General features: G+C 34.8%; 1 protein-coding gene across 1 annotated transcript in view; it reads left to right on the forward strand.

The window, feature by feature from the left end:
• LOC135132917 (matrix metalloproteinase-25-like) overlaps positions 1 to 15,493 on the forward strand; it is a 115,224-nt gene that overhangs the window by 35,107 nt on the left and 64,624 nt on the right. Inside the window, exon 2 of the mRNA XM_064061140.1 lies at positions 9,945 to 10,210. Coding sequence (XP_063917210.1) covers positions 9,945 to 10,210 — 266 coding nt within the window. The remainder of the gene's footprint in view (positions 1 to 9,944; positions 10,211 to 15,493) is intronic.

Consider the following 15,493-nt stretch of genomic DNA (forward strand, 5'->3'; position numbering starts at 1 on the left):
ATCTTCATAACAATATTAAGCTAGGGAAGTATTGTAATAGGGTCCATTCCGCCAACGGCTAATTTCATATTTTCTCAACGCTTCATAATCTCTACAATCTGAAAATCCGTCTGTCTGTCGTCTGTTGGTCGTCTGCCTGTCCGTAGTACGTGTCAACATCTGGTAGACAGATAATAATCTTCCAAACTAGGGAACCAATTGTCAAATTTTATATGTATTTTAAGTTTAGGAATGCCACTAATCAAAATTTTTCTGATTGCACATAGTAAATTATACTTAAATTTTATAAGATAAGACACTTTTAATTAATTTGTGCATTGTGCTTGATCAATCCGTCTTTATTGCCTCCCGAACGTAAGCTAAGGAAGTATTGTGATGGAGCCCATCGGACTACTTTCATGTTTTCTCGTCGAGTGATGACCCCTATACGAAAAAGTAGGTCTCCTGCTTCCATCCGTCTGTCTGCCGTCTGTGTCGATTTTCGTTAGATAATTTCCTGAACAACCGGACCGATTTTTGGCAGATTCTATATGTGTATTATGAATATCATGTATATGGCAAAACTTTGTCTAATCACCCCCACTAACAGTGTGATGACCTCTCTTCAAAACCCTACATAGTAAATGAATTTTAAATTGTAGAAAATAACATAATCCCACACGTGTAGTTTATGAATCCGTGTTCAGTTTTTACCCAAGACATCCAGATTTTTGAAAAAAGAAAATTATGACGTAATTTCAATTTTGCCAATGTACAAAATATGATGAGTCTAATTGCATTATATTTTTTACAATTACGTATACAGGGTTGCTCAAAAAATTAATGAATTAGTAGATTTATTTTATTACTTACATTTTTTTATTCAAAATTTGAGAATACAATACAGTATAACCTCTATAATCCGAACCCACGATTATCCGAACATCCAGTAATCCGAACAGAGCCTAGTTGAAGTCGATGTCTCTTTAATCCGAACAAAAACTCTGCAATCCGAACTGAACTTGAAAACATGCACCAACTTGCAAAATTTTTAAAAGTTGCGATATTTTAATGCGCTGAATTAATTAACTAATTCTGGAAAAAAGGTTGAAGTTATCGAAGAAACGAGAATTCTGCGGCCCGAAATCTACAAGAAAAAGTATTTAGTTAAATTTCGAAAATCGTCAAAAATGGGTCGAAATTTGCATGAAGGATACATAGCGGAAAATTTCATTTTTGAAAAATTCAGGGATATATATCCCGACGTGCTGATTCCAAAAATATAGCGAGTTTATGGTCACGGGGCAACATTTTTGATCGGTACGAAATACGAATTTTTGAAAATTTCTAAAAATTTCGATATTTCAACGGTCGATTCCGGAAAAACGGTTGCTGTTATCAAAGAAACGAGGCCCGAAATGAGTTCTCGAGCTCGAAATCTACAAGAAAACGTATTCAGTTAAGTTTCGAAAATGTCAAAAATTGGCCGAAATCTGAAGAAGGGGGGACCATTGAATAAATTTCACTTTTAAAAATATATGTAAATATAGCGTATTTTTTTAGAAGAATGAGTCATCTGCCAAAATGAGTCTTATCTTTTCAAGTACTAGCCCCGCCCACCCACCCTTATTTTCTTAGAAGATATGTCATTTACAAAAATCAGTCTCATACTTGCCAAGATAAGATTGATTTTGGCAGATGACCTACTCTTCTAAGAAAATAAAGGATGGGTGGGCGGGGCTAGTACCGTATCTTAGAAGAGTCATTTGTCAAAATGAGTCTTATTTTGGCAAATACTAGCCTGGCCAATCCGCCTTTTATTTTCTTAGAGGGTAGGTTATTTGGCAAGTACTGCCATAGTGTAAAATTTCATTTCTGAAAAAGTTGTCTAAAAATTCTGAAAGAATTCAGAGATATATACCTAAATCCCGACGTGCTGATTCCAAAAATATAGCATGTTTATGGCAATGGGGCAATATTTTCGGAAAATTCGGTGTGAAATTCGAATTTTTTGAAATTTTTAAAAATTGCGATATTTCAGTGGACGATAATGGAAAAACGGTTTAAGTTATAGAAGAATTGAAGCCAGAAGTGACTTCTGCGGCCCAAAACCTACATGGAAGAATGTAGTTAAATTTTGAAAATCGTCGACAATGGGTTGAAATTTGGATAAGGGAGATACATAATGGGAAATTTCATTTTTGAAAAAGTCATCTAAAAATTCTGAAAAAATTCAGGGATATAGACATGTTGATTCCAAAAATATAGCGTGTTTATGGTCACGGAGTAATATTTTTTCCTAATAAAAAATTAAGGTTTATTTCTTGAAGCAGTGTATGACGTTGTTATTCAATTCCCCTTCAGATTTTTGGGAAATTCGCTGATCCGAACAAATCGCTAATCCGAACACACCTTTTCCCGGATTAATTGGGATTATCGAGGTTCTACTGTACTGTTATTACTAATTATTACACTGCACCTATCCAAATTGATATACTTGCAAAAATGATCGATGACGTCATCAAAAAATTTTGTAATGGAAACACTCACTTGAAACAGACTTCTAGGGGTTATTATAAAAAATTCCCATAATTAAATCTCATAATTTTTTTAAAAGGCTGGAAAGTACTGTTACTCAACGAATTTACACGACTGACTATTACAGTGATTATGTACACATAATTCCGGCGCAACTTCATTGGGTTTTCCGTTACTCGTTGGACTCCACTCCACTGAATAATCCTCCTCGGTCCCGACGGTGGCCTCTATTTAAATCTATATGTTTTCTTTCGATGGATCGAGAACGCCGCTTCGAGGGTTTTCTCGGCCCGTCGCGATATCCGCTTCCAGGGTTTTCTTTAGTGAACGCCGTGATGACTCATACTACATACTAGAAGAAACACATAGGCGTCGTACCGGGCGGCGTGTGGGTTTATTTCGTAACAGTATTATTTCAGGGACCAAAAAAATTCTGTCGAAATAACCTTAGACATTTTTTTTCATTCCTAAACGTCGTTCCTAAAGGTTACTTCGACAGAACTTCCTTCGCCTCTGAAATACACTGCCCCACAAAATTTTAAAATTTTATTTTTTTTAGGTAATCTTGTTATTTTTAAAATCGACAAAAACAAAAAACTAATTATGATTTGGAACCAATTGCAAGAAACCAGAAGAAACCAAAAAATAACATCTTATTTGATAATAATGCTTTAAACGTCACTCAGTTAGAATTAGTTAATAACGTGTATTGCCTCCTCGACCATTGATAACAGCTCGTACTCTTCGTGGCATACTGTTAATCAAATTCCCAAGTTCTCCTTGATCATGTTTATTAAAATGATACTTTACTTTTTTAACAAAAGAAAAACATTTTTTCACACAAACAGGGACACATGTTTTGCCTTTCTTTTTACGTATTCTTAGTTTTTGTGATAAATAGTTCTTTGAAATGTTTTTAAATTTTTGAAACGCCATGTGCAAAATAAAATTTTAAAATTTTGCGTTAATTTCGCGGGGCAGTGTAGTACTATTCCAAATTTTTCAAAAAATTATGGGATTTAATTACTACTAATATTATTAGTGTGTGCGAACGCCATACTTTATAAACGATGTACTTGTTTTTTCTGAAAGCCGTAGTTAAAACGAATTTCTCAAAAATGTTAAAAACGCACATTAATTTTCAAGATCTGGATTAACAATAAACCATTTTTCGAAATATTTAGAAAAAGTCGAAAGTTTACCAATTTTGAAAATTGTATAACTTCCGAAGTTTTAATTTGATGATTTTGAAATTTTGAGTATTCATTACATACAAATTTCCAACGTGTTAGATTTCAAGTTGAGAAGAACGATAAAATAGAGAGTAGAACAAGTACACACGGAAAACCAGGATGAACATTAATCAACACTTAATATAGAAAATAGGAAACATTATAAAGAAACTACATTACGGTCGAGGTCAGTGAAAGAAAATTGAACACGCGTCGACAAATAAGGGATTAAAACAAGGTTTCCTTTGAATCCAGCATTGTTTTCTTGTATATCACAAATTTATGAGACGGTAGAAAAAGTAGTCAGAAGGACTAACTGGAAAGTCAACAAACATAGAAAAAAGGCGATTTCGTGTGTTCCAAATTTTTTCCGAAGTCAAAATAAACAATAATAATAACCTGAGTAAGTCTGACAGAACACCTACATATAATTTTCTTTAAAATGAATGCTACTGATCATAAAATCATTATTACAACATAAACTGTATACACATAACGGCATAAATAGCGACATAAATGCCCAAAAAAATAATAATACAAATTAGTAGTTACACTAAATTTTCAAAAGAAAAACCCAAACCAAAGTCGTAATGTTTGTTGTTGTTACGTTATAAATATTCAGTGCACCATTTATAAAATTTATCATTTATTTTTAGAAGTATGACGTCCTTATTATGACATATTAGGGTCCGCGTTGACATGGTACGAATAACAATTAGTTTTACGTATACATAGTATGTATATATTTACATGTTTGAGTGAACATTCACTTAAGTTTTATTAAAGCACAATTACTCAATGCTTTCGACGGTTCCGTTCAATGACTTAGAAATTACTTAACCATTTATTTATCCAACGAAGTATTGCCATTTTTACCGCGAAAACCGGTGCATTGGGATTTATATGACGTCTGTGGAAATGACTTATTGTGGTTCCACGGTAAATGACAATGTAGTATCTTCGTCGAGAAACGCTTTAAACAAACATTTGTTCCTGAAACATGAGTAACGTAACCTTTTATAATAATGAATGGAGTGATAAAAGGCGACATTTAACTCATTCATTTTCCTTTAGTTACATTTAACGAACGTCTTAAATCATACTCCGGATGATAACGCTTCACATGCTGTTGTAACCAAAAAAGAGAGAAAACTCGCTAATAAAATAATAAAATTGAATAAAGTAATAAAGTTCCACTTCCATTTGTATTTGCGCTCTTTCATCAAATTACTACACCTTTGATCTGAGTACTTACATGTCATGAAAGGCTGTCGCTTCTGTATTCCTCAATGGAACGCTTATCAAATTTGAATAATTTCAAAGCGTGAACGGAAAGCATAATGTTCCAACGCTTCCATTTATTGCTCCAGTTATCACTAAGTAGCAGTAGTAAAATGATTCAGTTATGATAGAGATGAACTGATTAGTTTTTTGGTTGCGTTTTTTGCCGCTTCCGAACATGTGTTTAGTCTGGCTTGAGCTTCTCAAATCCGAAATAATACATCGAAAATTCGTTCACTGGTGTCTTCACCGTTCCATAAATAAATATAGAGGGGTTGGCTGTTTGGTTAAAACCAAAAGTCAAACTCGTATCATGCGCCACTTAAATTTGGGGTACTTTATCTGTGAAGCTGCGTATACAGGAAACGGCGCGATTTATGGATTTACCTTGACCTTCTAGCTCAATTAGCACCGAATTTTGTAAAAACCAAAAATATCTGTACACCTGCTTTGATGAGAATACTTCCCGCTGCATTGGACATTTAATCTTGTTAATTGTGCACAATTGGATGATTCACATTGTACCATTAATGATCACGTATTGTTTCTTCCATTCGTCTTTAATCAGTGATTTGATGGTCCAAAGGCTTTGCGCTACACAAGTCAAGGCTTTATTCCTCAGTTATGTCATAATCTTGCGGCTTTCATTTAATTCGTCGATGATGATGCGCTTCCTGTTGATGATTAGGAACCCGTAACGTAGAAACTAGAAAGAACAAGGCAGATAAAGTGCATTTTTATGGGTTAGTGGAAACATGTCAAGACTACCTTGCGATAGCAAGTTGAACAAACACGCGTCGCTTATCGTCCAGCTGTCTCACTTCAGAGATTTATCACGGCCTCTTCGAAATTGATTGGTTTTGGAGATAAGCCCGAAGAAAGTTAATGTTTTTAAGAAGTCTTTTCTTCATCTGAATAATTTGTTTATGAATGTTTTATGGTAATGTGGACCTCCTGGCACTGCATTGTTAGAAATAATAAGCCGTTTCGATGCAACATTAACATAATGCGTACTGAAATAGAAACGGACGAGTCATGTGTCATGGTGAAGTTTTTTCTTTCAATGGGATTAGGAAGGGAAAATAAACAGAAATAGAGACCGTGACGAGGGGTTTTGCGGAGGCGGCGTCGAAAGTGGGACGAAATACACGCAAACGCCGCCAACTTATAATTATTCAAGCTCAAATTATCAATAAATTAACTATACATCCCTAAGGGATAGAACAGTGACCGGTGTATGTCACTTCTTAAAATAACATCGAGTTTAATTGTAACTCAAGATAATTCACCAGATTTCGTTCCAAAATTCCGTGACGACGTCGGGTCCCACTGTGGCGCTTCGCCGGAAAAACCGCAGTGTGAAGTCTGCAAGTTTGAGTGCATTCCGGTGCACATGGTAGAAGCTTTTTATCTGTAACCACAGGAGATACTTTCGGTAGTACGAATTTTGCGAGGAAATGGTTAGATAATTGTTGATAAGACAAAAAAAAACCGAGCGCAGATTGGAGGAAGTGTCGTTGGGTCTATCTTTTGCGGTGACTAAAGAATTCGTGAGAGTGGCCCAGGGATTAATTGTCGTCGCAAATTGGAGCGGATGTTGCTGTGAATAGGTTTTTTAGAGTAACAGAGTTACAATACTGACGAATATGAATGACCGTAAGTGGTGACACAGCGAATGAACTTTTATTTCCGTTACCGTATGTTTCTTGAGATTTTCATTTAGCCTTTGATCTCAACCGCTGCGTGTAGTAATAGATAACGTTAGTAATGTAAACATGAGCTGAGCTAGGGATAGTTTGAATGAGCATTGTACTCGGTAAAGAAAATCTAAACAACATAAAGCAACTATTAGTTTAATGTAAATTTATTTCAACACATTTAAATCGACACGCTGTTATTATTATTATTATATTATTATATGGTAACCGTCAGTAGAACGGTATCTAAATCGAATCTATTGTCATTTCGAGTATTTTTATCACTTAGTAATGAGTTTTTAGGAAAAAGAATTGTAATAATTATATAATTTTTATGTGACATTATTCCGATGTATAAACAAACACTTGAAATTGAAGCTTGTTATTAATGCTGAGAGGCCAATTTTCCCGTTAGTTAACACGGCGCAGGGGCTGTGTGGGGGTGTTATTTATGCCGCTTTAGCGACGTTAAGTACTGAAAAATCTCTTTGAAAAACTTTGTGGGTTTTAATAACGCAGCTGAGATTTTTTGGTGGTACTTTCTACAAAACAAAATTAATGTTTATCCCCGCCAAAAATCCGATGACGTCATCTCAAAAATTATTAAATTCGGTGTGAATTGGTGGCTGTTGCTTTTTACAATAGAAGGTGAAATATCACAAAAGAAGGCTTGTGTTTTGTACTCTTTGTCTTGTTCTAAAAGAAATAATGTACAACGATATATTGGGTGTTCTGTTTAAGGAAATATAAGGGCGCAGTGAATATATTTCAGCAAAACTCCATCATTTTTGTACTCAGACAGTTTTTTTGCGCCACCCAGTTGTTTCGAAAGTTGATTTACTCAGTATTCCCTCTGGTGGAATAAAGGCGACGTTGCGTTGGTGGAGTTCGCGTGCCACTTAACGATATATTTGGTCAACGTCTTAATTTATTTGGATCGTGAAGATGCAATTTTAATAATGAAATGTTTCAATTAGTGTAACAGAATGACCATAAGGTATTATAGTAACGACTACTTTGTGTCGGATCCATTGAACTAGCAACAATAAATTTGTTAAAATCTTTTACACTGAATCAGTGATTTGTCATTCTTAATTTTGGCACTGACAGGTGACAGACAGTAGCACCACCCATACAACTTGTCGCAGCCAACTGCAATTCGTTTTATTTTCAATCGCACGTCTCGTTTATAAATATCGCACACGAACTATTTTATTACTATTTTTATTGAAATTTATTTCGATAAAATAACGTGTCTGCTCCACAGAACATAAAATTTGTGAGAAAATATCGTCTGCATGCAGACATGTTTCAGTGAACATAAAACATTTTAAAAGATAAAACGATTGTCATACTCATTTTAATGACAACGCGTACGTCTTGCACCAACTTCAGTTCAATGTCTCTTTTAATCAGAAATGTGATACCAAGAAGAGTGGTTTTATGTTTTCTTTGCTTTTACATGAATACGAATTACGGCGAGATTAGAAATTTTCCATAAAGTACAGTTAGGAACGTGAAGCTATGTCATTGTTTTAATTTGAATTTTCCAAAGAACAAAACACATTTTTTTTATGCGTGTTGTTGTTTTCGTAAAAGTAATCCCTTTGTCGCACAAAGAGCTGTATTTCAGGCAACAATAAATCGAGCGTGTTATACGTATAATTACATCAGTTTTGGTGTCAAGTGTGGGGTTCGCACCCACGCTCTTTAGTTTATTACAGGTAAAGTATACTTTCCTCTTGATTTCATTTTATTCAGCAATAAACACTCATGAGATACACATTTCACGCAGTATTTTTATCTTCATTCACGTCTTACAACACTGCGTAAACTATTAAACCTTAATAATATAAATGACACATTTATTGTGAGCATCTGTGTGTGTTTACTCTTACTAACATGCAGCTTTTTCAGAATCCTGTAAAGATTTTTTCTTGCTCAGATTATTCACATCCAGATTTAAAATAGTGTGACCACACAGAGCGCCATTGAAAATCGCATTTTTAGCATTCTGGAGATCGGAAAAAATAACTAGTGGTGGCCATTCATAGTTTAGACGTGTGTAAATTGCTCCACCGATTACTACAAGCTTTTAACAAGAAATCTCTATTTTGCAATTGTTTTTACTAATGCTGATTTCACTGTTTATTTACTACAAAATTACCAAACAATAACAATATTCATCAAACAGATAAACGGAACTTGTGTATTAAGCGAATAATAGTTAAGTACACTTAAAATATGTACACTTGGCAGCAATAAATTTTGGCCGTCAATGTCACAATATAACACTTGCCATTGTGATGGTAAAGCATGGCATTGACCAAAATTTATTGCTGGCGACTGTTTACAATATTTTTTTAATGTATCGCGAACCATAATGTTCAGCCAACTTTACACCTGAACATTTTTATTACTAACTATATAAAGGCAACACAATAAAATCTAAAAAGACGGATTTAGATCATTAACGAATAGTGAAAATAACAAGGGTCCGACAAACGATTCTTGGTGAACCCCAGATAAGTTTGTCAGGTAATTCAATGGTTAGTTTAATAGGTTATGATCATATTTATTGCATGAAAACAGAGTAGCATTGGTAACTTCATCGCGTTTCTTCGTAGCATATGGTTATGACTTGATTGCATGAAACAAGACGATAAAATCGATCACTGTGAATGGGAACTTTTTAAGTTTTAAATTATTTTGTTCACGTAGAAGGTGTCCTCCATATTGTGCTTTATCTTTCAGTGAAGCATTTCACATATAAGTTAGTTATCATAATGATTAGTAAATAACATTACATAACGAAGTAGTAAGTGTTCGGTAATGAAAGTCGGACTAAGTAAATATTATTTCAAGAAGTTTTCGTTTCGAATTAAAAATTGTCTGTAATCAAACCAGGAAATTTTGATTCATATCTAAAAATGCCTTCTTTACCTTGTATAAAACACTAAAGTGGCTGTCATTCGTTGAGTTGGCATTCTGAATGAATTAATAAATATCGACATCGTTAAGCAACAGGCAAATTCATTGACATTTAACTGACTACAGCCACCCATGTGAAATAACCAGGGAGACACATTTGGGCTTAATTTGACATTTTCAATTCAGTGATACCAACCGCAGTCGAAAAGTCAACTCGAATCAAACCGTTTTCCATTTCCCGCTTTATAGTAATTTAATCCATCACTAATCTGAGGCTTCCTTTCAGCACCACTACCTGCAAAACTTCGGTTACATGGAAAAGGCAGCAGATGGCGCTTTCGCCCTTCGGACAGAGGACTCTGTACGGAACGCCATCAGAGAGATGCAAGAGTTTGCCGGAATCCCCGTGACGGGGCGCCTCGATGAACAGACAATAAAATTACTTAATACGCCTCGTTGCGGCTTGCCAGACAAAAATATTCAGACGTCCGGAAGGAGGAAAAGATTCACTTTACACGGACAGAAATGGCCGTACACGAATCTGACGTGGAGGTAAGTCTTTCGCTCTAATCTAAATTGAACTCGTCTGCCGCCTAATGAAAATTATCACGGAATAAAATTAAAGATTGAAGCGTTAAGTAAATTATAAGGGGTGCGCTAATATCTCATGATGGAAAGGCGGCCGAAGGAAAGTCGGGAAACGTTTCGTGACGGTAATTTATATTTATGAAGATGGTAAGTCAAACATATGCCGAAGGCGACATTAAGTAATAGGTAATTAAGCAGAGGGTTGACGGGCTGCTAGGGGAGGGAAGCTGAGTCGCGTTTGATGTATGTGGGGTGCAGATTTTGCAACTACCGCCTGAACAGGCGAAAAGTGGAACAGACTGTATATAAGCACAATCGGGTAACAAGGTGTAATTACGACGATGTGCATACAATTATTGCAACTACAATGAAAACAGACTCTTAATAAAAAACTAATGATCAAGTTTTATGTAATATTTGTGAACTTTGTCTCGTTCGCTTTATGCAACCCATTTTACAGCTGTGCACTCGATTCATAAAAGTTCGGAAACTAAAACTTCTTCGGAACTTTAGTTATATAAGATTGATATTTAGCCCCTGATCGGTTTGGACATGGGACAAATGATGCAATCTTGTTGAGGGTTATTGGCATTGTATTCATAAAACTAATGGGATAATTTTTGATGTATGTGGGTGTCCGCATATCGGGATGTCCGGCACATTCGTAATTTATTCATGGTAGGATGACTTCAACTAGTTTTTAACATAATAGACCATAATTTCGAATCTATATTCACTTTTGTAATTGAACCGGAGTTTAAGTTCTTGATTAGGATGTAATTACGTAAGTTGGACTAGAGTGTAGTTGGTAATTCGCGTGACTGCTCGTGCATATGTACTTGTCTTTAGTGTAGCAAAGTTTATGTGGTGAGGGGACAGCCTTAACCGGTGTCGATTATTTAATTTTTGTCATTTTATTTATAACTAAGTAAGTAATTAGGTGTTAAGTATTATTAACAATAAAATAAATGGAAAGACAGGAAGTTCACTACTTGATGTTAAATTTTAATATTCTTAAATCAGTCTAAACTGGAATTGAAAGAAATAATTAATTAAAAGAAATTTAACAGTTCTAAAAAAAGCGTGACACGATGTTGTTCGCATAAATTTCAATTATTTCAAATACCCCGTTTTGTTTGTTTATTTTAGTTCTTTACACTTATGAGTGCTTTATTGAAAACATCTGTAAAAGGAGCCAAATAGTTTGATCTCAGGAAACAAAACAACTGTCCACTAAGAGTTTCAGTCAGATTGAATGCCTGAGTCAGTTTATTTTATTTCAACTATTAGGATTTATTTTTACGTGTTGTTCAGGATTAATATGGGAGATCGATAACTTTTTCAATTGGAGTGGGCTATGAGCATTACGTCACTTTTGTTGGTACTTTCCGACAAAACTTCAAAAGTCAGGTTATTATTTGAATTTAAGAATGTTGGGGCACTGCCACCATTTTTCGCACATTTTACATTTACCTACGTACAACAGAATAACAATAATAGGTTCATGGTTACTAACGGCGCCAAGTCAATTTATTGTTAATTCTTCTGCTATCTATTGCCATCCAGTCACGTAGTAAAATATTTAAATTATTGTTTAAAGCTTTTTAACACGTTTTATTGTAAATTTACATATATTCCACCTACATTTATTTCCTGAATGGTTTATACTAGGAGTCACGTGACAAATAATAATATTTCCGGGACGCGCAGAGGATTAAACTAGCAATGACAAGCGGCATTGATTGTTCCATTAAAGTAGGCTTTAATGCACGTATGATATAATAATAATACCATACCATAAAATGTGGAATAAAATTTAACTAAAACGGTCAAACGAGTCAAATATTCAACTCAACTTGTTGTTAGATCCATTGTATTACAAATTTGCCAGTAGTCCTAGATTGACACTTTTCTTTATTTTATTACATTACTACAGTACAAAAACATAGGTCTCCCGTTTCCGTCTGTCCGTCTGATTTTTATTAAACAGGGCTGTAAATAAATTTGCATATGTCCGTACTTGTACAGCGACGGTTTATACGGATCTGCTTGTGATGCTGGACCAACAGACCCCCGAAGTTCTGGCATTAATGTAAGGGAAAATAAAATTTATTTGTTTTTAATTTGGTTAATACAAAAATACGATTTCGTTTTCGACTGGCCGTTTGTTGACACATATGATGTCGAGATTGTGCAAAATGCAAAATTGGCTACTTCGCGGCGTTCCACTAATTTATCACTTGCAGCCAAGCAGGCGTCTGCACAAAGAGCTGTCATCTGAGTTTTGTTTGCACTATCGTTTCTCATTTTTATTTTGTTTTTTTTTTATCGTTCAATAAAGTATACCGCAGACTTCTGAAATTATTGCATTTGCATTCATGTTTTTTCGATTTGCTTATACAGGGTGATGCAAAAAAATTGAAGACTGTTATTTTTGATTAAATCAAGAACCGCAAAACCGAATGCCTTAAAATCTTGCAGATGTTTTGAAGTTATTGCATGCATTGTAAATTTTTCATCAAAATATATCTCTTTCCCCCCCCCCCAAATTGATGACGTCATAAAAATACTATTTAAATTGTGTAAAATATGGTGAGTATATTGTTATTATTTGCATTCATAGATTAATTTATTTTATTGATTAAATGAAGAACGACACATTCCATTTTTCTCAAAATTTGGGGGGGGGCGGGGATATAATACGTTATTATTGGTATTACTGCACCAACCTAAGTTGAAATACGTTTACTTGCATCTGACGTCATCACAAAATTTTGTAAAGTAAAAACTTATTTGAAACACACGCGTAGCATGCTTCTTTACATTTACTTTAGCATTACTATTTACATATGTTTATTTCAACTTCTCAAAAAATATAAAATCTGCAAAATCAAATTTTATCATTTTTCGAAAATGCTAGATATCTTTCATTATACTTCAGGAGCGAGAGTTCTGTCGAAACAACTTTTGACCAATTTTTTAAAAATGTAAAACCTTCTCGAGGGCACAAAATGTCTTTTTTTAAAAATGCGAAATATTCTCAGGGGTCTCAACAGTCTTTTTTACAAATCTAAAACCTTTGGAGGGCACCAAATGTCCTTTTTTAAGAATGCAAACCTTCTCGGGGGTCCCAGTTGCCTTTTTTACAAATGTAAAACCTTCTCTGATGCGCTAAAAATCTTTTTTAACAATGTGAAACCAAGGACCACTTGCTACCTAGACAACATAATACGACATATTTCCAGAAAGGTCTTCAATATAATTCTTGTAGAATGTTTAATAAATTACCGACTGATATAAAAGAGGTAAATAATCTTTTAAAGTTTAAAGCTAAAGTTAAATCGTACCTGCTGGGATTAAATTGTTATTGTATAAGCGATTTTATTACTGCTTAGTAAAGCTTTCTTGTTCATTTGTGTTTGTTGTTACTTTTTCTGTTTGATACAATAGTATTGATACTGTTAATGTCTAAATTTCTTGTTTATTGACGTAACTGTAAGTCATTTCCATAACAATGTACATGATTTATTAAGTTGTAAATAAATATTATTATTATTATTATATTATTATATTGGAGGTCCTAACTGTCTTTTTTTTTAAATGTAAAACCTTCTCGGGGGCACCAAATGTCTTTTTTTAAGATTGCAAAACTTTCTCAGGGGTGCCAACTGTCTTTTTTACAAATGTAAAACCTTCTCGGGGGCGCCAAATGTGTTTTTTAAGAATGTGAAACCTTTTCGGCAGTCCCAACTGTCTTTTTTACAAATATAAAACCTTCTCGGGGGCTACCAAATGTTTTTTTTAACAATGCGAAACCTTCTCGGGGGTCCCAACTGTCTTTTTTTTACAAATGTAAAGCCTTCTCGGGGGCGCCAAATATCTTTTTTAAGAATGTGAAATCTTCTCGGAGGTCCCAACTGTCTTTTTTAAGAATGTGAAACCTTCTCGGGGGTCCCAACTGTCTTTTTTAAAATGTAAAACATTCTCGGGGGCACTAAACATCTTTTTTTTAAGAATGCGAAACCTTCTCGGAGGTCCCAACTGTCTTTTTTACAAATGTGAAACCTTCTCGGTGGTCCCAATTGTCTTTTTTAACAATGTAAAACCGTCTCGGAGGCGCCAAATGTTTGTTTATGTAAAACCTTCTCGGGGCTACCAAATGTTTTTTTTAACAATGCGAAATCTTTTCAGCAGTCCCAACTGTCTTTTTTACAAATGTAAAACCTTCTCGGGGATCCCAACTGTCTTTTTTAAAAATGTAAAGCCTTCTCGGGGGCGCCAAATATCTTTTTTAAGAATGTGAAATCTTCTCGGGGTCCCAAATATCTTTTTTTAATAATATGAAAGCTTCTCGGGGTACCAACTGTCCTTTTTTAAAGAAGGCGAAACCTTCTCGGGGGTCCCAATTGTCTTTTTTAACAATGGAAAACCTTCTAGGAGGCGCCAAATGTTTTTTTATGTAAAACCATCTCGGGGGTCCCAACTATCTTTTTCAAAAATGTAAAACCTTTTCGGGAGCTCCAAATGCCTTTTTTTTAATGTGAAACCTTCTCGGGCCTCCCAACTGTCTTTTTTAAAAATGTAAAGCCTTCTCGGGGGCGCCAAATATCTTTTTTAATAATGTGAAATCTTCTCGGGGTCCCAAATATCTTTTTTTAAGAATATGAAAGCTTCTCGGGGTACCAACTGTCCTTTTTTAAAGAAGGCGAAACCTTCTCGGGGGTCCTAATTGTCTTTTTTAACAATGTAAAACCTTCTCGGAGGCGCCAAATGTTTGTTTATGTAAAACCTTCTCGGGGCTACCAAATGTTTTTTTTAACAATGCGAAACCTTCTCGGGGGTCCCAACTGTCTTTTTTTTTACAAATGTAAAACCGTCTCGGGGATCCCAACTGTCTTTTTTAAAAATGTAAAGCCTTCTCGGGGGCGTCAAATATCTTTTTTAAGAATGTGAAACCTTCTCGGGGTCCCAAATGCCTTTATTTAAGAATATGAAAGCTTCTCGGGGGTACCAACTGTCCTTTTTTAAAGAAAGCATAACCTTCTCGGGGGTCCCAATTTTCTTTTTTCACAATGTAAAACCTTCTAGGAGGCGCCAAATGTTTTTTTATGTAAAACCTTCTCGGGGGTCCCAACTATCTTTTTCAAAAATGTAAAACCTTCTCGGGAGCTCCAAATGCCTTTTTTTTAATGTGAAACCTTCTCGGGCGTCCCAACTGTCTTTTTTAAAAATGTAAAACCTTCTCGG

Source organism: Zophobas morio, unplaced genomic scaffold (genome assembly GCF_036711695.1).
Source record: "Zophobas morio isolate AGI-343-1 ecotype UQ-CSIRO unplaced genomic scaffold, CSIRO_AGI_Zmor_V1 ptg000021l, whole genome shotgun sequence".
Taxonomy (NCBI): domain Eukaryota; kingdom Metazoa; phylum Arthropoda; class Insecta; order Coleoptera; family Tenebrionidae; genus Zophobas; species Zophobas morio.